Source organism: Girardinichthys multiradiatus, chromosome 11, assembly GCF_021462225.1.
Source record: "Girardinichthys multiradiatus isolate DD_20200921_A chromosome 11, DD_fGirMul_XY1, whole genome shotgun sequence".
In the NCBI taxonomy this organism is placed as follows: domain Eukaryota; kingdom Metazoa; phylum Chordata; class Actinopteri; order Cyprinodontiformes; family Goodeidae; genus Girardinichthys; species Girardinichthys multiradiatus.
Genome location: NC_061804.1, coordinates 23401264 through 23426156, shown reverse-complemented (window position 1 = coordinate 23426156; position 24893 = coordinate 23401264). Strand labels below are relative to the sequence as shown.

General features: G+C 35.5%; 1 protein-coding gene across 2 annotated transcripts in view; it reads right to left on the bottom strand.

Moving 5' to 3' along the window:
• Positions 1-24893, bottom strand: part of LOC124875921 (melatonin receptor type 1B-B-like) — a 117070-nt gene that overhangs the window by 11202 nt on the left and 80975 nt on the right. Inside the window, exons 2-3 of one of the 2 annotated variants that reach the window (XM_047378345.1) lie at positions 11842-11936; positions 6157-6185 (exon numbers count right to left, since the gene is read on the bottom strand). In XM_047378345.1, coding sequence (XP_047234301.1) covers positions 6183-6185; positions 11842-11936 — 98 coding nt within the window. In that variant the 3' untranslated portion in view covers positions 6157-6182. Of the gene's footprint in view, positions 1-6156; positions 6186-11841; positions 11937-24893 lie in introns of those variants that run through there. The other variant, XM_047378343.1, reaches the window with a different exon arrangement.

Below are 24893 nucleotides of genomic sequence, written 5' to 3'. Positions count from 1 at the left end.
TATATTACTGTGTTAAAATGGCCCAATCTAAGCTATTTTCTAAATCCAATTAAAAATACATTGCAAGACTTCAAAAGTGATGTTCACAGCAATCCTCCATTTAATCTGACTGAGATTTAGCTATTTTGAAAAGAACATTTGGAAACATCTTAGCCTTTAGATGGACAAAGCAGGTAAAGATAAACTCAATGACACTTGCAGCTGTAATTATAGTGAATGGTTGTTTACAGTATTGATTCAATGGAGTCAATGTATCATGGTCTCATTTAAATACCTTATGGTTTATGTGATAAAATGTAAAAAAGTTAAAGTGGTATCAATACTTTTACAAGGCACTGTGTTTATAAAATGCATACAGTGTGATACACATGCCAAATTAGGATCCCTTACCTTATACGCATTTGCTACTGAAGGTAAAGGACACAGGAGAAGGATACCACTAATGGCATTGGTGGACTTGATTTGCAGATCATTTTATCAGTAGTGACAGAGACAAATTACATTTTTACTTCTTGATCTTAGCTTTCCATCGATGTCTCTATCTCACCTTTGATTAAAAACCTGCTTGTGTGACCAAAATATTCATGTATCTTTAACAGGCTATATTTAACTCTTTAGTCAAATAAATGCTGTTATGTGACATTTTTGTATTTGTCTAGAATCACAAATGAGCAAACCTTTTTAGCTAATCTAAAACCAAAAGTAAATTTTTCCAAGGCTAGGTCGGTTCCTATATTTTTGCAGTCATGCAGTAATATCCTAGGTCGATTGGTTCCTGAGAAATCTGTGCCCTACTTTCAGCTCAACATATAGAATGAATTTACTTTTGCTAAATAGCTGGTAGCAAAGCAATGCCGTTCCACCTCAGCAGTAACACTACATGTATTTTTTACTGGTGAGCTCCGGCAGAAATGGTAGGTCTGGCAATGAGCAGTTGACAAGTTTGAAAATGAGTTGTGCCCCTTCATCTAATCGGCTCCCCTATGAAGGACTTGAAGTTTTGGGTTTAACATTTGATTTATTTGGCTGGAGAACAAAGCCATCTGATTGACTAACTGATTCAAGGCCAGCTGTCAAACTGGACTTTCATGCACTGCCTTTAGGTAAGTCTCAGGCTGGACATGACTGCACTAAATCATAAACACAATCCAGCAACCAAGAAATAAATAGAGGGACAATCAATCTGCTATCAATGTAAAGATATATATGCTTAGCCAGTTTTTGACCAAAAGACCAACAGAAAGAGAAAGTAAAATCCACTTTGACTTTTCCACAGTAATTAAATTTGTCTCTCCTGAAGGTCATTACGAAGCTGTATGTTTTAAAATAAATCAGTTCTGTTTAATTACAATCTTCTGCTAGTAACCATACTCATTTAACTAGCCTAAGTCTTCAGAGACTGATACCACACTCCTCAGGGAGGTTTGTTATCCCAAAAACATCCTGTGTTTTATCATTTGTGGTTTGTGGAACAAACCCAACCCTTCATGTTTCATTCTGCGAAAAGCTTATTCTTTTAAGTCACTAGAGACAGCTCATATATTTTGCTTTGTGTTCCTGCCATGATAAATTTCTAATGGATGCTTTAGCAAAACTCTACCAATCTCTCACTTTATTTTGTTCACCGCTTGTGGAGTTGAAACTTTAGTACCATACTATAATTTTTCCAAAAATTGTAACAAGACATAGAAAATAATTTAATAATTATGTCTCAAGAGACTATAAAAATGGTCAATTCAAACTGCTGATACAAGAGTAAGATGTCTGTTCTTGCATTGATCCTTTAAAGAGAAACTAGAGAGTTTTTTCTAGTGTACATGAATGTTTTCATGAGGGTTTCAAATCAACAACAAAAAAAAAAAGAAAATGGCTCCACATTAATGTCAATGTTAACTCATGAAAGAAAGTCACAAGACATCCTATGTGTGGTTTGCCATAAACCATGTCGGGGAAACAACAAACATGTAGAATAAGGAGCTCTGGTCAGATGAAACTGAAATTGAACATTCTGGTCTACATGGAAAACTACGTGTGAGCGAAAATTAACATTGCTCATCACTCTGAACACACTTTCCCCACAATGAAATACGGGAGTGGCAGCATCATGCTATGGAAATGCTTTAATATGTGTTAAATTTTGAAATATATTCATATCATGTAGTGTTGTAGATCCATGATTCACAGCTTATGGTTCAAGTAGTTTACCAGTGAAAGAACCAGATCCAAGACAGACATGCAAAACAAACAAACAAAGAAAAAAAAACACTCAATACTGATAAACATTCAGACCATTCTGCTAAACAAAAAACAGCCGTGAAAAGCAAGTATTTTTTTATGCTAAAGAACAAACTTTCATTTAAAATAAACCAAGAAGTGACTGTAAGTACTGACAATGATCACATTTGATCATGTTTGTAGTAATTAGGACCCAAATGCAGACTGGTGAGTAAGAGGGCTGAAAGGAATTTAATAATAAATTCTGTTTATTTATATAATGCTAATTCACAACAAATGCATTTTGTTAAGCACGGAATTTGTTATTCAGTGCTTAACACTCAACCTCCATTAGTACTGGTTATACAGATGTCACGATTATTTGCAGATTAGCTTTGCAAACATATCAACTTTTCATATACCACCATGTGATTCAGGATATTCAGAGTGATCTACAGGGGACAATTTGCTTTCTAAAACACCTATTCAGCTGGGCAAAAAGGACAATTTTGGTCCCATCTGACCAGAGCACCTATTTTCACATGTGTGTTGTGTCCCCTACATAAATCTGAACAGTTATTCTTATGACTTTCTTTTAACAATTGTTTTCATAAAGTCACTCCATAATCACTAGGAGTGCACTACTGGTTTATTTTTTTTTTTAATGACAGATTCTATCACGTGAGCTGTGAACCTCTAAAGCTCCTCCTGGAGTTACAGTGGGCCATCTGAGTACCTCTCTGATTAATGTATTCTTTACCCCAGCCTCTCTGTTTAGGTGTCTTGTTAGGTTTTTAATTGTGCCATATTCTTTTCATCTATAGGTGATGGCTTAGATTAGAATTTTGTTTTATAACCTAACCATCTTGTAAACCTTTCCAGAGTGATACCAGACCTGTCTGGTGTCATACAAATAAACACACATTTTTTTCAGATTATTATTCACAAATAAATTGAAATATGTGTATAATTTTTCTTTCATTTCACAATTATGCCCTGCATTATATTAGTCTAATCACATACAGTTCCTAAGAAAATGCCATGAAGACCTACAAGGCACTGTATGAAAAATGACAAAGTGAATAGAATATACAATAATGTTTCAATACAACTTATTGAAAGTGTAAGAGGATCTTATGATGTGCTGCATTACTGAAGGCAAAATAACCTGAATATATTTTGTAATTTGATAAAACTTTTTCATGTCTCATTGTGCTCAAACCATCTGAGTACTTCCTTAGTTTGCAGCGACTGGCTGCTTCTGTTCAACTTAACCCCATCCAAATTTCCATTTTATCAGAGGAGCTGTAATGAACAGATCACAGATTAGTATTCAGTGTTGTCTTTAATCCTTCCAGTCAGGACACCGAGATACCTCCTGGACTGCCTCTGCTTGAGCAAATTTAGAGCAGAAGAGTCCTGCCAATCAACACCAGCAGATGAACATTTACTCATTCAGGATGCATTCAAGAAATCACTTAGAAATCAAAATGCATTTATTAATGAAATGCCACAAAATGCTGATTTACCTATGCAAACATGCATGACATTAGTAGACCATTTGAAAAAATGTGGGTTTTGTTTGGTCAAGTTTTAAATGAAAATATCTCAAAGAAAGATCTCACAATTTATCTGTAATGCAAAATGTATGTGGAAACAAAATCCATTGTTCACTGCAATAACATCTCAGTGCTGACTGTATTGTATGTATGTCAAGATTGTCTCATAGCTTTGCAAATATCCCACCAGCACTTTGCATGTCTGCATGGTCAATGAGAAAATAATGATATCATAATTTTCCTTCAGTTTGTTGATACTTACTGAATAATTGGTATTAATGGATACATGGATACGTAAAACACAAAGCAAGAAACTGTGTGCGGTGTTGTCTAATGGCCTGAAACTGCTGCGATTTTAAATATTGGTGTTTACCTTTGACCCTTGAGCACAGAGAATTGTGCAGTCTGTTGTTTTTTTTCTCTCTCTTTTCATGGAGAGCATCAATCTTTAGTAGTTGATCCAGCTGCCCACACAGTATTTTTTAAAGTCAGGAAGTCTCACCCATCTTTATTTCCAAAAGACCAAGAATCATCAATCCATTTCTCTTTACAAACCGTAGGAATCATTTTAGTAATCATAACTCACATAAAACATTAAATGTTCAGTCTGATTTAATGTCAGACAGAAAAAAAAATTACATGACTTTTTATTTAATGTGTAAAAACATCTGCTTTTAATTATATGCACCACAGTTTTGATTTTTTTTTAAGTCTAAGAGAAATGTGGCAATGAGCCAGTATTAAAGTTTCTTAATCTCATCCTATGCTGTGCAGACTTAAAGAGAAGCCCCAGCAAGAAGACATTCCTTTCCATCTGTTGATTAATTCAGTTAATAATTATATGACCACTTGGGAGTACTCACCCCCTGATGCTCAGACAATTAAATCAACAACATCATTGCAAAAGTGACTTTGTCCCACACAGTAGGGCACTGTGCATTTTATAAACTCCATTCCAACACACCTAATACCCAAAACATCATAAGTGACACACATGCCCCACAGACACTGGTGGATATTTTGCTAAACGTGCTAATGAGATATGCTAAAATATGGAGCAAAATAAGAAACATTGGCATCAGCTTTAATTTGGTTAAATTTACATACTCATTTTTATGTGTAACCAACAAGAAAGTTACCATTTATTTGCCAGAAGCCTGACAAAATAGCTAGGATAAGTTGTGATAAAAAATAAATTAAAAAAATACAAAAAATCCCTGGACACTATTCAACACAATATCTCCACAACAGTACGAGGTTGTATCTTCTTTTCAGTCTTGATTAGGTAATTGGTAAAGCTAATCTTAGCTGCTCACCTAAAACTCTTTCATGACAAAGGTTGGAAGATTTGCACAGTTCATTCTTGTTGCTGATTTTTAATCATCTTTGGAGCAACATTCAGATTAAAGTAGTGGCAACTGTTTAGGAAACAACTTTTTCTAAGATGAAAATTAACTTTACATCATGCATGCTGTGAGACACAGTTTATAGATGTTCTTGTTTTACTTCTCTGTAAATATACAGAACACAAATTCAACTGCAGCTTGTAGATAACATAGAATAGTAAATCAGCGCTGGAGTTAACGATATTCTTGTTATTATGGATGTTTCTAATTTCCTGGATACAGTTGGCATTATCGGTTTTGCTCTTTAAAGTTAAGTGTTTGGCTATTTCAGTGTGGATAATGTATCGTCATTTAATTTGTTGATCATTAAAGTTTCTACAACTCCAGTATAATTGTTTTTACTTCCAGCTAAATTACACCAGGTTGCTGGATCAAACCGAACAAATACACTTCCAGTCTTAATATACTTTAGTGTAATTCATGATTACAAAAATGAAACAGAGAGGAAAAAGGATAGAAAGACTTAATTTGGGTCTTTAGTGATATTTAAATATTAATATAAGTTTAAAACAACTAAGTGAATAATGTTCTGCAGCTTGTTAAGACTTAAAAGTCTATGGTAAATACACCATCAAGTGAAGAAAAGCATATAACGCACTAAAATATTAATCTTGGAGCTCAATTTAAAAAGAGTCAAAGGGCAAAACCTGAATTAGGGCCAACTAATGTCCTTTAAGTGCATTTCCATTTATTATAACGGTCTTAATATGGGTGACAACACAGAGTTCGCTTACATGATTTCTGATATACATTTTATACATAATTATAGTGGATTTATTATGCATTTTACACATACAACTCCTGCTGTAGTCTGTTTAATTACAGTTTGAATCTCAATGTAAAGTCCTTTACTGCATTTCCAATGTTTGATCTGAATTTTGACAACTGAATATTGACAAGTTTATTTTTATAAGTGCAATTAAAAGTTCTTACTGTCAGAAAGTGTGGTTCTTGCAGTTGGACCCATATGCAAACAAGGAGCAGCACGGTGATCTGAAGGATTTTACTAAAAATAAAGACCAAAATTATTGAGCAGGCATGAGGTGAACAAGGCATGAGGCATAAACAGAAAGCTGGGCATGAAACAGGCATAGACATGGGCAGGCAAAGCAAGTGTACAGTAGAATCCAGTGACGAACAACAACAAACAGAGAGCTGATATGGGGAACAGGTGCAGGCAATGGAGTGAATAAGGTGGTGCAGTAAAATCTATTTAATGGCACATGGCTTTGGCTGAGGGCGGACAACTAACAGTCTTTCATGGAGCTGAACAGAAATACAAGAAAACCCAGTGAAAATGTCTTACAGAGAACAAGAAAAAGTACAAAGAATACAAGAATGAACAGATAACTAATATGGCAACAAGTACTAATAAATGAGCACAGGGAAATAACCTTAATAAGACAAGGCCTTAAGAATATAATAAACAGCAGGAAAAAGGTCCGAACACAAATCCAAAATAAAACCAAAACCCAAACATCTCAAGATTGTAAAAATTATTTAGCCTTGGATCTTATGATTGTGTAACTCCAGTACAGGGCGATCTGCACTGCAACTAGAAAGCACTACAAATTACAGTGCAACCTAAAGCTTTTTTTAACTGTGATAACACAAAACCAACCTCATATTAAATGGTGTTGAAGCAGTTTTTTTTTGGCAACAACATGAATTGATCTATGATAAGCAATAGAAAGAACAGAAGAAGAACAATTGTATGTTAATGCTTTATGCTGTATGTTAATGAAACATAAAAATAATATCATTCATCCACTTGCTATAGTTGTCCCATTAACTTTATGGTGCTGTTAATTCTTGTTCTCTAACAATGTTTTGACGAATTTATAGGTGTATCTGTACTGAGATTGAATTACACGCAGGTGTTTATCATATTTATGCATTGAAGTTATCATAGCTACAAATTAATGAGGTCAGAAAACAGATTTTAAAATGAAATATTTAAGAAGCCAAACTAATATTACACTTCTATGGACAAAAAGTTGTTCTGGCTTCTCAGCTGATGGATTGTTGTGGTTCGCCTCATAAAGACACGATGGTGCACAGCCACAGCCAAGACAGGTTGGCTCTGCAGCAGGTGATAAAACCGGCATAGTACATCATTTGGTACATGTCCTGGGAGCACTAGCGATATTAGTTATGAATGAATTGTTTGCTAAGAGCCCACAGAATAGTAAAAAACAATATCTACCTTGTTTTTGTATCTTCTGAATTCAGAGCATTTCGTTCCCTCAGGCCATGAGCCTGTTAAATTCATCCTTACTGCTCTTCGTGAAACAGTTTTATTAAAATATGAAGGGTTTTGTGAATAGCGCAAGGAACCTTTGTTATGTTTTAAAATATGTTTGATGATAAAGATTTAATAATTTATTGGATCATGATTGGAACATAGCACTAAATTTAAAGTGTAATGATATACAAGTGATTCTAAAAACACAGGCATAATTACACCTTTGTCACGGCTGGTATGGCGGAGGACCCCAGAATGCAGACAAGCAGGAAGCAACGTGGCGTGGTGAGTTGAAAAAAGATTTAATAACCAAAAAGAAACTTGCAGGCAGACAGGTAGTTGCAGATGCAGGCATGGACAAACTTAGGCAAAACAGGCTTGACAGAACAGGCTTGGCATAAACACATGAACTGTGATGTTTCTGCGAGGAATGAACAGAACATATATGTATATATGGAGCAAGAACCAGATGAAACGAGGAGAATGAATACTAGGTGCACGTGAACCGAATGAAGATGATTGAAAACAGACAGGAGAAAACAAAACATGGCGAGAGCAGAAAAGAGACTCTTGAATACAAGCTAATAGAACTAGAAAAACATAAAACTAAAGCATAACCAGTCAGAAATCCTAACTTGCCAAAACATGAACTAGAAGACAAAAACTAAAGCATGACCAGGAAAATAAAAAACAGATGCATGATTCAAAACCTATCAAGAATAATAATAAAAATAATAAGAAGAAGAAGAACCCAAAAACATCCACAAATCATGACAACCTCAGGATAAACTAAGACACAACTATATTAGCAGAGTATCCACTCAAGATCTGCATAGAACAACATGATAGTGTTGGACAGCAGCTGAATCCAATTACTTTAAGCACTGAGAAAACAGACTAAAAAACACTAAGAGGTGAAATACTTAATCACCGCTGCTGAACACTCAGCCAGTTTCAGAGGAGCATGACAGGTTGGCTGCTATACAGCCATGTTTCTGTTTGTTTAGGGCGACTGTTGCTGACGGAGCAGGGCCCCGTGTCTGTTCTCATGACAACTGCAGTCCCAAAGTGGAGGCCTCAGCAGCTATCAGCTCTCTTCAGGCTCCTGGGGTCCTCTGCAAAGATGAGACTGCTACTGCAGCTCTTGTTTTCTTGCATTTGCAAAGTACAGTAATATAAAGACTGTTTTTGCAGAAGTAATACCACCATAACTTATTTTTAACAGCAGTCACATAGGGCTGACTGGTAGGTGAGCACAAGCTGCAATCTGGACAAGGCAGCCCAGAGTCAACAGATTTGGACAGATTTTTGTGCAGAATCAAACTTGCTTGAAGAAAATATTTGAAATCTGGTTGGAAGGATTACAAGGTCAGCAGTAAAGGATTACTGAATAGGGCTATTTGAAAAGGGAAAAACTGTTTGCCATACTTATGGTTATTTATTGTTGTGGAGAAAAGGTCATATCCTTTTTTTATTGATTTCAATGGCTTATAGGTGGGTTGGTCACTTCAAACATGCTGTGCAACTGGAAATTGCTGGACCTGACTTAACTTTTAATCAGTCTAAAAGGTTTTCAAAAACATATGTCAGAACGTTAGGAAATATGTTTGTCTTCACTTCTTCTAAACCTCAGTATAAGCAAAGTAAACAGTTCGACATGCTTCTGATCCACACACCAGAATCAGAATCAGAATAATCTTTATTGTCCAAGCTGGTGAGCACAAATAGTGAATTTTACTTCGGTTTATAAACTTTAGACGTGTAAGTACAGTCAAATTCTTCTTCTATGTATATAGAAAAAAGAAAGGCGGGTGGTCACAGTGCAAATATGCTTATTTTGTTTTACAGCTGAGTAGCTGACTTCTCTGGCTGTAAACGTTTTCATTGTGTTCATCAAAAGTCAGTGTGGCAGAAAAAACTGTCTCTGTGGAGGATGGTTCTTGCGAATAGCACTCTGTAGCACTGACCTGAAGGTAAAAGTGAAAATAGATTGTGACCAGGATGTGTGGAGTCTGCATAGATATTAGCTGCCACTGTCATGACCCTAGACAGTTACAGGTCTTGGAAGGAGGGAAGGTCAGCCCTGAAGATTTTTTCTGCAGACCTAATTGTTTGTTGCAATCTAGACCTATACTGTTTTGTGGTTGAGCCGAATCACACAGCGATGAATGTGCACAGAACAAACTGAAAGTTGGAAGTCCCTGGAAGTCCGACATAATCTTGAGCAGGATAAACTCCAGATGGTTCTGACCGCACCAGTGGACCTGTTGATCTACCTCCTGTCTATATGCAGTCTCATCATTGTCCTGTATCATAACAATGACATTGGTGTCATCTTCCTCAGTGATTGTTAGTGCAGGCAGGGGTCAGAGGTGAGAGGGGAGTCTGAGGCTTTTCCTTGACATTATCCTTTATGACAAGTTTTTGTCTAATTTGGAGGATATATCCTAAAGTGAACCCAGCTTTGGAGATTGTAGCACACTTCCTTCAGTTTCCTGATTTGTTTACTGGCATTCCCTGCAGACAATGCAGGCAAGAAGGATAGACATTTGTGATCTTCCTCCAAGGCTTTATGGACCTGATCAAGTTCATCTCGAGAGTACAAGGTATGTTGCTGGGTGTGTCATCACTTTTACTAGATTCCTTCCTCTTTTACTTGCCATGGGAGTATGAAGCAGTTCAGTCTGCATCAATCAAGTCTTACCTACCTGGCAGATTTGTCAGGTTTATAAGGCTTTAGAGTATAACTGGGTGGAAAAATTGTGTAGCGACATGCACCAGGTCTCTATTCCTTCACACCACCTCAGGCCAAAAATAAATACATTTTATTTAAAGACAGCGATTTCACTTATTTGCCTGAACTGCAGTTTTTCTTGATTAATTCAGGACTACAGTCTTTCACAATTCAAATTGCTAGATCATATTGTAGGATTAGGTAACTATTACATGTGTCACTTTTAGCTTTCCTTTTTCCCCAGGTCAATTCAGACTGACAGTTTGCAATTCCAACTTGCCGGGAATGTGTTGGTATAGTTATAGACACACAGCTGGTCTAGTCTTTGACAAACAGATCAAACTGTATGCCCTCCCCTTTTCCTTTGCAATTGAGAAATATCTACATCCAAGTTAGTTGAGTGTTTGTTCACCCAAAGGTTTGAAACCAGTTGCCAATACATCATACTGGATGTATTGGCAACCCATCATCTTCTCCCCATGTGTATCTTTCACCCATGTGTCCCCAATGGAAAAGACACATGGGTGGAAGACAATGGGTGTCTCAGCGGACACCCATCATCTTCCACCCAAATGTCTTTTCCATTCGGGACAACCACAGACATGGCAGGAAGTGCCAGGAAGTCAGGTGGACTTAAGTTGGACATTTAGAAACTATCATACTGAGATAGGGTTCTGGATGGCATGCTAAAGAGTAATTCCATTCAAACATCCCAGTCTGTTGGAAAACAAGCACATATTGAATGCTGAATGGCACAGAAAGAGAAAGAGAGTTGGAGACAGAAAGGGTTGGACTGCTATAATGCCTACTGGATGCCAGCCTGAGATCTGTAACACCAAAGTTGAGATTCCAATGAGCATAAAATTAGAAAATGTTGGATTATTCTACAAATTTTAAACAAGATAAGAATGCATGTGGAAAGAGAGAGAACTTCCTCTACCCCTGTCTATTCCTCCTTCTCAGACACGATGGCAATCGTGCAAGGTTTAGCGAAAAGTCAATAAATCTGACAAATTTAATGTTAATTTTACCTCCTTATTTTAGACCCTTTCATTCTTTAGTAGAAATTGTTTGATTGCTCTTTGTTGTTTGTCCCCATATTAGTGTTAGTTGGTGTGTAAGTTATATTTCTAATCAATAAAAGCATGCACAAATATGTAGCATTTTGATTCATAATTCAGTTAGTTGCTCATTGTTATATTTCCCCTGTTCTTATCTCTGGTAGAAAAACAAGTCATAAGGCCAAGATAAAAAAAAAAACCCAATTGCTTTGTAAGTGTATGATAATTGGTTGTTTGAAGGGAAAGGAAAGAATTCACATCAGATTGTTAAATAAATTATTTAATTAATGTTGAAACACATGAGATTGATTTACTTACTAATTGTACAGCAATATACTTTAATAAAGCACTAATATTTGCTACACAATGGTTCAGGACACCCTTTTCTTTGGCCTCTCTGATAATTAGCTAATTTATCTGGTGCTGGGGAAATTGAAGTAATACAGGACATGGCCGCTCATCTCTCTTTAACCTGGGTGCTAAAGAGTAATTTGCTCTAGGTTTTGCAGAGAGGCCCAGCGAAGAATTCAGTCTCTGTCAGTGGACTCCGGCGGACCAAGTATGCACAGTTTTGTCTAATGACAGCTATTTTCCAGGTCAGATACTTTTGAAAATAGCTTACCGTTTGCTTCTTGGAGGCTAGTGCATGCTTCCTCCAGGTCCCTGATCTGTCGACCCCGATCCAAAGAAAGGTTGTTGGGTAAGTACTCTTTTTTTCTGTGTGGGCAAAATTGACAACTTTAGAAAACTTTGGAGTGTATTCTGGTAGTGGAGCTACAGCATACCAAGGTCGAGGACAAAGATTTTCTTTTTGGTCTTTGTAATTTATTTTAAGTTTTTTTTCTTATTAAAGTTAAATTATATAAACGATGCCCCTCCATACATTTTAGAATTTGCTATCAGTGTTTTAGCATTACTTCACATGTTTCATAGTTTTATATTTTATAGGTTAGTCTGCTTGCAAAACAGTGTTTTTGTTTTACTAATTTTAGAAATATTTGAAAATATAATGTCTTAGTGATCCCAGAATACAAGGAAAAAAAGGAAAGGATTGTGCATTTTCAGATGTTGTCCTTGTGTAAGATTTAGAATGGACTACCCCTCAAATCAAATCTGCAGCAAATGTCAACCACTTATAAATCCTTGCAAAAGACTTGTTTTTATGGCTTGCATTAAAATCCATCTCAAAAAAAGATTTACATTTAACATTTTTATGTAAATCTTTATATGCATTTAAAATTTTAAATGTAAATCTTTATTTACATTTAAAATTTTAAATGCATATAAAGATTTACATTTAAAATTTTAATTATTTTGGTTATTGTCTGATTATTCCACTTTTCTTTTTACAATTTTAAACCAGTGACCAAAACTATAAAGTGTACCTTAAAAAAAGTTAATCTGAAATACTTTTATCCTGTGGACAGATTCAGCCACATTCTTGGATTTTATCCCCTAATTCAAAGAAAATATTTTTATAGCATCCCCCAAAATCTGATACAGAATTATAAGCTACAAATATGCTATCAAATACTATAAAGTAAGGGAATCTGGAAAAAAAGATGGGAATTAACATGTATACAATAATGATTTAAGTTATAACTATTTCTATATTAAAGCCGTATTGCAAGTTAATTGCAAATGTGTCAAGGCTACACAAAGAAAGGTAGAAACACAATTTAAGCTACTATTGTTAAGGTTGGTTTTCATAAAAGACCCAAGCAGAGCTCCATTTTCATGCAGCTTACATATAAATGTAATATTACTGAACATAAATCCACTAGTCCTTTGATCCCTTTGCCTTCCAAAGGCCCTGCTGAGACCTGCACAACAGGCAAGTGGCTCCTGTCTTAAATGTGAAGGGGTCTATGAGACCAAAAGGGCACAGGGGTTTAAAGCACGTGTTTACTCACTCACTGGACTGGTGCATTTTCCTCCCACATTTAAGTATGTATCATGGCTGTCTGCGTCCAAAATGAATTTTTGAGAAGATGTGAGTACAGATCTGTTACACTGTATTTACAGCGTTTAATAGCTTTAATAATGGTACAATAACCACTTGTAGCTCAATCAACTATCAATATTTAATCTCTTCCTGAAAATGAAATTTATTTTTTATTTATTATTTTTTAGTTGAATTAAAAAGGTACTATAAACCATAGATTGTCTTTGTTAATCCGTCCATTATCCTCAATTAAAAGTCTCCATTGGCACATTAATAGCTCAATAAAGATCTTGAAAGCAAACAATACAAAACAAAAACAAGGAATTACATTTTGGGAGCTCGAAGGAGGCAGATATGGGAATTAAACACTTTTTGATCTGTTAAACTTCCTAATAGACAGTGTCAAAGGGGCAAGCTTTTTTTTGGTGCAGAGCGAATAAATGGAACCTAATTACTAAACTTTCCCCATTAATCACTTGAACATCAGCTGACTCTTTAATCCGTGGAGAAGCCAATGGTTTTAGGGGCTACGTTTTAATGAAAGGGCACCTCCTGGAAGCATGCAGCCTTATGTTATTGCATGCATACCTCCCAGAAATTACTATATCACATACAGAAATCATAAAGAGAGAGAGCTGAACATTAAGCACTGTTTGACTATCTTACGCCTTTGAAGAGGCTGACTGAAATGGCGATCTCAGCAGCGACTTTGATTATGTGGACCCTGCAATTATTCATCATGATCAAGGGGTGACGTTTCTTAACTACTCCCACCATTCTTAATCATAATCATTACCTCCCTGGTGCTGGATTGCCTCCAGCCACTTGTCACTGTCCTGCCCTCTGCTTAAAATCTAATCTACCTATACTTCTCTATGTTGTCACAGCAATTTTTCTTTCATCCCCCCCAAACAGAAAACCAAAACAAAACAGTATGATGGTTTCTGTCTAGTTCTAAATCAGTTTTTACAACAAAGAGATTATTAGAAAAATATAGAAGTTTATGAATAAACATTAAATTCAGGGGTGAATATTTTATATTTTCCCAAGTGTAACATGCATGCTTTTACATCTCACTTCCTGATTTAATCTTACTAGAAAAATAAGCATCTTTAACCAAACCATTCCCCTCTTCATTCCTTATGTGTGAACAAACAGATGTGCACTTCCTAAAGCAAAGCACCTGGGCCTCATGGCATAAGGAGGTTTAATATATGTACTTTCTGGAGGAGGCTTTTCAGCTTTTAATCAAGCTCATTCAGAGTGTCTCATCAACAGTTAATATTTGGATCCTGGTCTACAAAATGGAATATTATGGTGAGCAGCCATAAAAGTAACAATATAAGTATGATGTCTCGCAAAAATAATCATACCTGCTGAACCTTTTCTAAATTGTTTCATATTATGACCACATATTTTTTATGTATTTCATACAGATTTTATTTGATTGACTAACAGTAATAGGCCCATAATTGTGAGGTAAAAGAAACATGTTACAGCGTTTTCAATTTTCTTTTTCAAATTTAAGTCTAAGAATTGTGGTATGCATTTGTATTAAGTCTCCTTTACTCTAATATCTCAAAACAAAATCCAGTGTAACCAGTTTCCTTCAAAAATCTGGGTGTAGATTTTCTCTTTTGATTAATGCTACTGTACATGGTCTCTGTTCAATAACCTAAATAATCAAAAAACTTTATTAGTAAATAGAGTACATCCGTGTATAGTGTAATACACATGTTCTGTGAAGCATTACAAGTTTGTTAGACAACATTAGAGAACAAATCGATCATTCTGTTTGACCAAGTGCAAAGAACACAACAGAGCAGAGTTAGGCTATTAAAAGGTATCCTAAGCCTGAAACATCTCATAGGGCACTGTCCAGTCCATCACTGGGACAAGCAAAAAGTGTGGCAGGGAACAGGGAATTTTGTTGTTAGATGCTGCAAAGGACCTCAGAATGGGACAAAGGCTCACTTTCCAGGATAAAAACATTTTATTCTGCTGGATAAAGCATACAACCAGAGATACAATGGAATGGTTTGGATAAAAATATATTAATATGTATGAATGGCCCAGTCAAAGTCCAGACCTAAACCCTATTGAGATTCTGTGGCAAGACTTGAAAGCTCATATAGCCACAGAAGCCCTCCATCCAGCCTGACTGAGCTTGAGCTATTTTGCAAAGTAAAACAGGCTAAAATGTGCAAAACGGATCAGACTTGAAAGCTGTATATGCTAATCTATTTTGGTCTAATAAATAAAATCTCAAATAAAATAAAGTTTGTGTTTGTAACATAATAAAATGTGAAACATTTCAAGGTTTCATGATTCATTGGTGTTTAGGTTTTGGTTCTTTTCTGTTGGTTTTCTGATCATTTCTGGGTTATTATTGTTTTTCACTGTACCTCACTGGATTCTTCCATTATGCTAAGCCCGGTTCAACATCCTGCTCTGCCTCATGTTAGTTTGTAAACTTTTAAGTGCTTTAAAAAATCCTTTTACCATCATACTCATGCCACTGATATCTCTGCATTTGGGTCCCCTACAACCATGTTATATGACACAAGGGGTATGAATGCACTCTGCATAATAAGTTATAGTGTTACACGCTCATTATTTGTGTGTGCTGAATGTATAGATACATAACCACTGAAACCCAATGAAGTATGATGTATCAGTTTTATTTTTCCATAACACTGTGTTTCAGTAAAACTTTACATATAATGCATATCTTTACACACAGACACACAAACAGTTCATTTTAACGAGAGTCGCCCTGACAGCTGACTCTTGAGTATTGAAATTTTTAATTCCATTACATTCCAGTAATTTCCCTTTGGTTATTCAGACCATCCTGTGGGCATCATCCTGGCCTGCTCCTGTTAGTGAATCCTTGTCAGCGGGCAATGGCCACAAATAACACCAGACAAGCATGCACATTCACACAGCCTTGGGAACAAGACATTTATCATGACACGGGAAGTCAAGTGACTAAATGCCGAAAATGTAAGTTCAGTCAACAGTTACCAACATTAAAATTAGTTTGGTTGTAATAAAGCAATAAAAAGATGTTTTTTAATCAGTATTCATAAAAGCCATCTATGACATAAAGGTCAGGTTGCCACATTTAATTAGTTACATACTGGACTTAAACCACATCTTTTGCCACGTCTTTTGCATGGATGTTCCATAACAGCATCAGGTCGGTGTGAACAAGTCATCTTATTAAACATTTCAAGCAGTCACTTTAGCTTATGCCTAAAAGATTTCAGCTGGCAAAGAAAAAAAATGCTACCTGTGTGCAACGAGCTGCAGACAATGGAGGACGAGGGGAGGCACTGAATGTAAATATTAACAAGCTAAGGAGCTCTCATGCTTTGTCAGTGAATCTGGTTTTCATTATTATAGTTGCAGGCCTGAACTGTGTACTCTGTATTAGTGTCTTATTTGGAAACGCTATGACAGGTATATGCACAGCAACACTTCACTATTCATGTCACTTCTCTGATGGCTTAGAATTCAGTTATGCTCCCAAAGATTATTGTTTTATTTTCATCTTTCCAAAGGTACGCTGCAAATAATTTGATCAGTGTTGCACCCTCCGTAGTCAGCTGGTGTTGTCATACTGTTAAATAATCCTTTGACACACACACACACACACACACGCATTCCCTCACTCTGAGCTCTCAGCTGACATGTTAATTATTTGTCATGTATATGCCATAACATTATTTAATTTTCTTCTCATGCCATGGAGTCTATCAGGTTTCAGTTTTGAAAGGGTTCCTTTTTGAAACCGACTACCTGGCTTTCAAAAATAAACGTATTGAACTTTTCAACACTTGTTCATTTTACAACCAAAAACTTTAATATATTTATTTCTTTGGGATATTTACACTCAAAAGGTAATGCAAGAAAATAAAGGATACATTGTTTTCTCATTTGTTTTTCAGTACTACCAATCTTCTTCAGCTGTTCCTTTACTGGTTAATAATAAATATTTCTAATAAACCCTCTTTAATCAGAACTTCAGCCAAGCTTTCTGAAGTGATATAAATATTTGTTTTCACCCTCCTCCAATCTAGTAACCCTAAACACAACACAGTATGGCCAACTGTTTTCAAGTCACCTAATTGGTTAATGTTTGCATTCATCCCTCTTTAATCTGATAACTTAAATGAAATCTAGTACAACAGATATCTTTCAGGTCACCTAACTGGTAAATATTTGTATATACCCCTTAAATATGAAAGTCCTAATAAAACCCCAGTACAACCAATAGCCTTATCCAAATACTAAATATTTGTGCTTAGCCTCCTTCAGTCTGACAAATTAAATCCAGAACAACAAATGGACCTCAGAAGTCACCTAATTAATAAACATATGTTTTCACTCCCTCTTTTTTCTGATATCCTAAATAAAATTCAGAATAACCAATTGCCTGTTTGAATGTAATTTCTTCTCAATATCCAGAACAGACTAAATTCAGTCTTTGGCCAGACTTGAAAATCATTTTTCAGAGACACTCTCCCACCAATCTTGTTGAGTTCAACCTATTTTGAGAAGATAAATATACAAAAACGTTAGCATCTAGATGTGAAAAAATGTTAGACACACCCTAAAAGACTTGCAGCTCTAACTGCAGTGAAAGGTGGTTCTAAGTATCAACTCGGGGGCTGAATAAAAATGTAAGCCTGTCACATAGCTTAGTTTTATTTGTGAAAAGCGAACAAAAGCAAAAAGAAAACCATGTATCCTTGTCCTTCCACTTCAACATTGATAAAATTCAAGACAAAATACACTGCAATTTGGGGAACGATTCAGAAGTCAAGTCATGAGGCAAGTTTTTTTTGCTGCCCTTCAAATTCGCAAAGGGCTAGCAAGCCTTTCTCTGAAGGCAAGTTTTTCAAAGAATGCTGGGTAGAGACAGCAGGTCAATATCACCAAGGATGGATCGCCAAATTTATCTGGAAAAAAACTTTGGGCAGCTGAAAAGAATCCAGGATAAAGTGAAAGGGGAAACCCTGACCAGAATGTTATTTTCCTTCACTGCATCATTCATTAGTAAGTCCGTATTGCAGCTTAATCATGTCATTAATCCAGTCATAACACTTGTTAACATACGAGCAAGAGGACTTCAGCACTGTCAATTTATTACATTCCTGGAGGAAACTGATGCTGATCACCAGGACTTGCTTTAGCACTCTTGTGTCTGCTGGTTAAGTTAAGTTTGGGCAAAGTGTTTCAATGAGTAAGGGAGCTAAGAGAGGAGATTAGCACATTTTTGGAGTTAATGGAGAAATCCAATGAACTTCCTGAGCTGAGGGACAGGAACTGGCTTTTTGACTTTGCCTTTGTTGTGGACATATTTTCACACATGAATAAGTTGAACATGAAGCTACAGGGGGAAAATCAGTTTGTGTACAACAAGTGCACAAATGTGAGAGCCTTCAAATCCAAGCTGACCTTGTACAAATTTTAAACTCTTCTTTTGCTCATTTCCCCACAGAAAGAGGCCTCCTGATACGTGAAGAAATACAGCAAATCAATTAACGACCTACACAAAGAATTCTGCTGTAGGTTGTCTGATTTTAAAAAAACTGAAAAGTCACTTCAGCTGGTGTCCTGTCCGTTGTCACAAGATCCTGAAACAGCACCACAGGAACTGCAGTTGGAACTGATTGATCTTCAGTCTGACTCCACCTTGAAGGAGAAGTTCAGCACGCTTAAACTTAACGACTTTTATGCTTCACTGAACAAAGCCACGTTTCCAAACCTCCGGAGAACAGCAAAGAAGATGCTGGTGTTGTTTGGCTCGATCTACGCGTGTAAGAAGAGATTCAGCATCATGAACATCAACAAAGCACGTCACAGATCCAAGTTAACTGTCCAACACCTCGGATCTATCCTGAGAATCACCACAACAAAACTTACTCCAGACTTTGATGCACTGGCAAAACAGGGAGATCAACAACACTGTTCCCACTGAAATTGAGCATGAGTTTCTCTACTGTGTTGTGAAAAAAATACACTTGAAAAATAATTTGAACAATAAGCTTTGCATATCAATGCTTAAAGGCCAAAACCTTTTATGTTATGGCTTTTACATGTCATGTATATTAGTTCACACAAATACTACATCAAATTTTAGAACCCATTGTGGCCCACGAGTCAAAAGGTTTGCCCACCCCTGGATTAGGGGGAATAAATACTTTTGCAAGACACTCTAACCATACAGGAACTTGCTAGGTCTTGGTTGTGAGAAATACAGTCAAGGTAAAAGAAGGTCAATCCTTTGACAGATCAAACAAAATGCATTTGTATTGCATGCAGGATTTAGTAAAAGTTTTCCTTAGCTGTAATGATGTGAATGCAGAGTTTAGTAGAGATACACTGACTGTGTAACCTCACCAAATACAGCATTCAAAAGAAATAGCTGCAAACAATAGAATTGCCATTTATTGTCTTCTTTGAGGCAGATAACTATTTAAACCTTTGCTAAGTAAATTAAAAGCAGCTTTTTTCAATGCACTCAATGCAAAAAGTAATCAGAGATTTAATTTTTTAATCAGAAATTTAAATGTTTAGATTTCTTGAAATGTGTAGTGCAACCATTTCAGAAGCTCCAGTTGCAGCATCTTACTGGCTTTAAACAAATTCTAGATTACTAATTAAAAATCTGGATGTCATTTTTAAAATAAAATTGGGACCAAGCATTGTACAGCTAGTGCCATCAGCTCAAATCCAAGACCTGTCATGCATTGCCTTGCAAAAGTATTCATGGCCTTTTACTTTTTCACATTTTGTCACATTAGAAGTTTTTCATAACTTTTATTAAGATTGTAAGTAATAGACCCACACAAAGTAGCTTATGATTGTGAAGTGGAAGGAACATAATAAATGGTTTTAACAATGTTTCAAATTAAAACTCTGGAAAGTGTGGCATGCATTTGTAATCACACCCAATACTTTGAAAGACAGCCTGTAGTTGCTGTAATTATAGCTTCAAAGTTTTTGGAGCATGTATCTACGTTCTCTGTACATCTAGAGGAAGAAGGGTTTTATTTGCAAACTGTTTGCAAAATGCCTCAAGCTTCATAAGATTGGACAGAGGGTTTCTCTTGATACTCGTGTGGCAAACTGCAAATGGGACTTTTAATGGCTTCCTTTTAACAATGGTGTTCAGTTGGCACTCTTCCATAAAGACCACACTACTACGTGTAAGTCTGTTTCATGAAATCCCAAGAGATACATTTAAGGTTCTAATTTGTAGTTATGTGGAAAACGTAAAGTGGTATGAATATGCGTACAAGACCCTATATTAACAAAAACCAAAATTATTTACCTTTTAGGAATGTAATCATTAATTTCAATTTGCAGCAGAAAGATTGTATTTTAATCTACAGCTGAGAAGTTGTGCTTTACTATATGTGGTAAGAAACAGCATCTCAATCACAACCAGCCTAACAAAGCAGTGGAGCTTACAAGCCATTTGGTGATATGAATGATAAAGGTCCAGTAAAATAAGGGTGCTTATAGAGAGCATACTTTGCAGGAATAAAAATGCAAATTGTCACATAATTTTGCCAAAGGGCACACAGTTAGAAAATACAGAGGACAAAAAAAGGTAATAGCTGTTCCTCTGGTTCATCAATTGCATTTCATGTCTAAGCTCTGCACATAAGCCTCTGCACAAAACTGCAGAGAGGGAAACAAATACATTTAATAGACAATTGTCTTGAATGCATCACAAAAAAGCTGAATGGAGGCTTGCTAAATTGGTACATAAAAAGAACTATGGCACTTGCCGTCATATTTTTAACTTTGACACTATTTTATTAACTGTAAGGCAATATATAAAAAAAAAAAGAAACAAAAAATAGACAATAAGAGAGAATTTTTTTTTTTTTTTTTTCAAATTCCCCCCCCCCAACATCATGACATAAATTAGGTACATCTTACCCCCTGTATCTATTCGACATTTCTTTGGTTTCAACTGATCTCTTAGCTCCCTCAGTGCATCTAAAACATTCCCTAGCTGCTTCAGTGGTATGTGTCACTATAAATTGGCAGCATCAATTTTTTTAATGACTTTATCTCACCTCCATAAGTAGTCTATTGTCATTGTTAGTGTCTATCTATTCTTGCCTTTTCAACCAAGCAATATTTTCCAGCTGATGGTTTTCCGCCATTTGTGTATCACAAGTCTATTTTTTCATCCATCCTGCAGTTGTTGCATATCTGTCCTAATTCAATAATGCTTTGAGTTTGACCTCTGCATCTGTTAAAGTAACATTCTAACCTATGGCTTTTACTTTTTTACTCAGATTAAGAGCATTTAAAATGTTTTGGAAAATAATTTAAACATTAAAGTAAAATAACAACATGTTTTGCACACCTTGCTTTGCAATTCCTCACTATTCAAACATTTCCAATTTTTAGGAATATATATTTGTTTTTTATTAATATAATCTGAAAAACCAATCAACAAATACGATGGATGGGCCAAATGTATACGAAATGTTTTAGATGCACAAATGTAGTTTAATGGGAGGAGAGATTAAGTAATATCCAACAACATACAGTTAATTGTGTGGGGTTACTGAGCTTCAAATATATATATATATATATATACATACATATATATACAGTACATATATTTATATTTTTAAAAAAGCACATTTTGAATACATTTCTATACCACAGTTAAAAACCAGACTGACAATAATTTACAAAATATTCCTGTGAAATGTCTTCAGACTCTCTCATACTGCAGCTAGTCAACTGCGAATGTGTGTACAACAAAATGTTCAATAGGCACCCTGAGATGGATATACAGATATGAGCTGTATGTTCTTCACAATCTGAGTTGTTTGAATCGCTTTTCAGTAAAGAGGCAATAAATATCACTCAATTGTCATATTTAATACTACAAAGTGACCAACATCTTACCCTTTTTCTTAAATAGCTGACCGTTGTTTGTTTTTAATCCACAGTGAAAACATTGGAATACTACATCCCTGGTATTAAAGGTGTGTATATATATATATATATATATATATATATAGTGTAAATCTAAACAAACCCAAAGATGAATGACCTTTAAAATGAAAACCTAAAGTTTTGCATAAGTGTATTAGAATTAAGAGAAATAACTCAAACTGCAAGAGGCTTTTACATATTGTCCAGCATATGATGTAGGGGGCAGAGGAAACCAGTTTAATGTATATTGCATGTAGTTTACGATGGTTTGTTTGTTGGGTACTGAATATATCCTAACTTTGTAGACCAGAACAAATCTTGACCTCTTTTTCGTATCACACGGGCTGCAAACCAGCACCATCATTTATATCTTTTTCATAATAAATCTATGATGACATCTGGAAATACAGCTGTCCTAAACTGATGGACTCCGTTATCAATTCACACCGACCACTGTGAATCCCTTTAACTGTGACAAACACTGCATTTTGAGTTGCATAGTGGTATGTTGGTGTGCCCATGCAGCTGCACTTGGCTATTTGGTGAAATTGCTAATAGATATAGTTAATTATATTGACATCAGTGCACAGACCTCTTTAATAAGAAGGCTCGGTGTCCTTCTGTCCAAATATTAAAGTACCAAAAATGATTGCAGTGGTTTCCTTTTTAAGAATATCATTTTCCTAGTTTATGCATTTTGAAGCATTAAAATTTGTATTTGTTACCTGGAATAAATCAGATTTGCTCAAATTATAACTATGGTGAACAGTAAAACACATTGAACATGAGTTATGAATTAACAAATTGCTATATAAACTTTGTGCAGAAAACCCAATGTATTCCATCTCCACTTTATCAACATAAATAAAATAAATAACTAAAAAATAAAAATAAATAAAATGAACATAGAAAGAAAATTAGGTTGGGTCCTGCCAATGATTCTCATTCAACATGGAAGAATCCACTACAAGTGTTGGCGAGAGAAGCAGGGGGCTAACAGAGGCAGAGCCCTTCTCTTTTGACTAAAGGTTAGTACCGAGACAATCAACTAATCAGATTCCCCTGTTTAATAAATTGCAGACAGAGAATCAGCTGATCAGTTTAAATCGCACATCAAATTTAGGATGAAAGAGGTTTTAGGTGACTTTACGTGTGCAATGCTTGATGGATTGTTTTGACTATTACCGAGACTCCTTATCTGTTGAGATTATAACAACCGGTATGTCTCAGGATCAAAGAAAATTGTCTAAAAAAGAGAAAATATACAGTAAGAAGCAGTTTTATGGATGAAAATAATATTTGTGGATGAAAAATATAAAAGCCACAATCAACCTAAGTATGCCCACAGTTTGCCCATATCCTGCTGAATATTCCCAATAATATAACCGACCAAGTCACAAAGCTTAGGCCATCTCAGACAGGTTTCTTAAGCATGACAATGCTCTAATGGGTCCCCAAAGTAACCAGACCACCTTTGTGATATGATGGGCTGGGAGATCCAGCTCACATATCTGCAGTAACTCTGTGATGCTATCTTGTCAATATGGACCAAAATCTCTAGGGAATGTTTACAATACCTTGTCAAATTTATATAGGCTAAAGCAAAGGGTCAACTTAGTACCAAGGTAGATAAAGTGGCTGGTAAGCAGATGACAGAAAAGAAAAAAGAACCAGATGAAAAATAACTTTAACCTGTTGATCCTGTTTACATACAAACTCAGATCGGCCCTGCAGCACAACCAGGTGATGCAGGGCGTTAGGAAGGTAAAACTCTAAAACAATCAATAGGAAATGCTTTAAGATTAGTTGGATTGTTTATGACTTACTCATTGGTTTTATCATGTAGCAATAATGCGCACAGCTACTCATTGAAGTGTTTAGTAGTCTTCATTGTTGCTGTTGAACATTATTTTAATATAGATGAATAAAAGTAATTATCGTAAATGTTTCTGCAACAATAAGTTGTTGTCAAATGGCAATAGCCAGACAAGCTAGAGTAACTGAACTCTGTAGTTCAAATTAGCATAGCTAGTCTTTTACACAGTTACTGTCTAAACTATTAATGCTGAAAATTCACCAACAATCTATTTTGAAAAAAGTGGTTAACCTCTGCCCCCTCCCTCCTAGAAGGAAAGAAAATTTCTGTCGTCTCCCTTTATGAGCACCAATATTATTACAAAGTTTACTAACCTGTTCATGGATGATATCCTTAGATCATTTACTTAATCAAACAGTCTTTTTTAACATTACTAAGTTAGGATTTATTTGGAAGTATTTAAATGTTACTTTAACCTAATTGTTAAATAATTAACCTGTTCAAACAGCTATAATGCTAATAACCCTCCTAATTCCATAAACTCATAGGTTATTAAAAATTACAATAAGATTCTGTGCTTAATTAACCAAATTATGATAAAAATCAGTTTTTTCACAAAATCATGCAGTATATAGCATTCTACTAAGGCTAAATATAGGTCTAAATCCAGTAGCTGCAAAGTATGGGTTTGAAGGCTGGAACACCAACAATAGAACATATAAGGTTTCCTCCACATGCCACATCACATGCAAATTATAAAAAAAAAAAAAAAACTGAAATTAATTAAAAGCACCTCTGAGGTGACCTGTTGCTCATTTTAGCTTGATTTGTATAAAACAACAGTTAATTAAAATCCTGAATTAATTTACTAAGTTGTTGTTACTAAGTTCATTTTACGGTTCTTTTTAGTGCAAAAAAGATCAAACTAGGC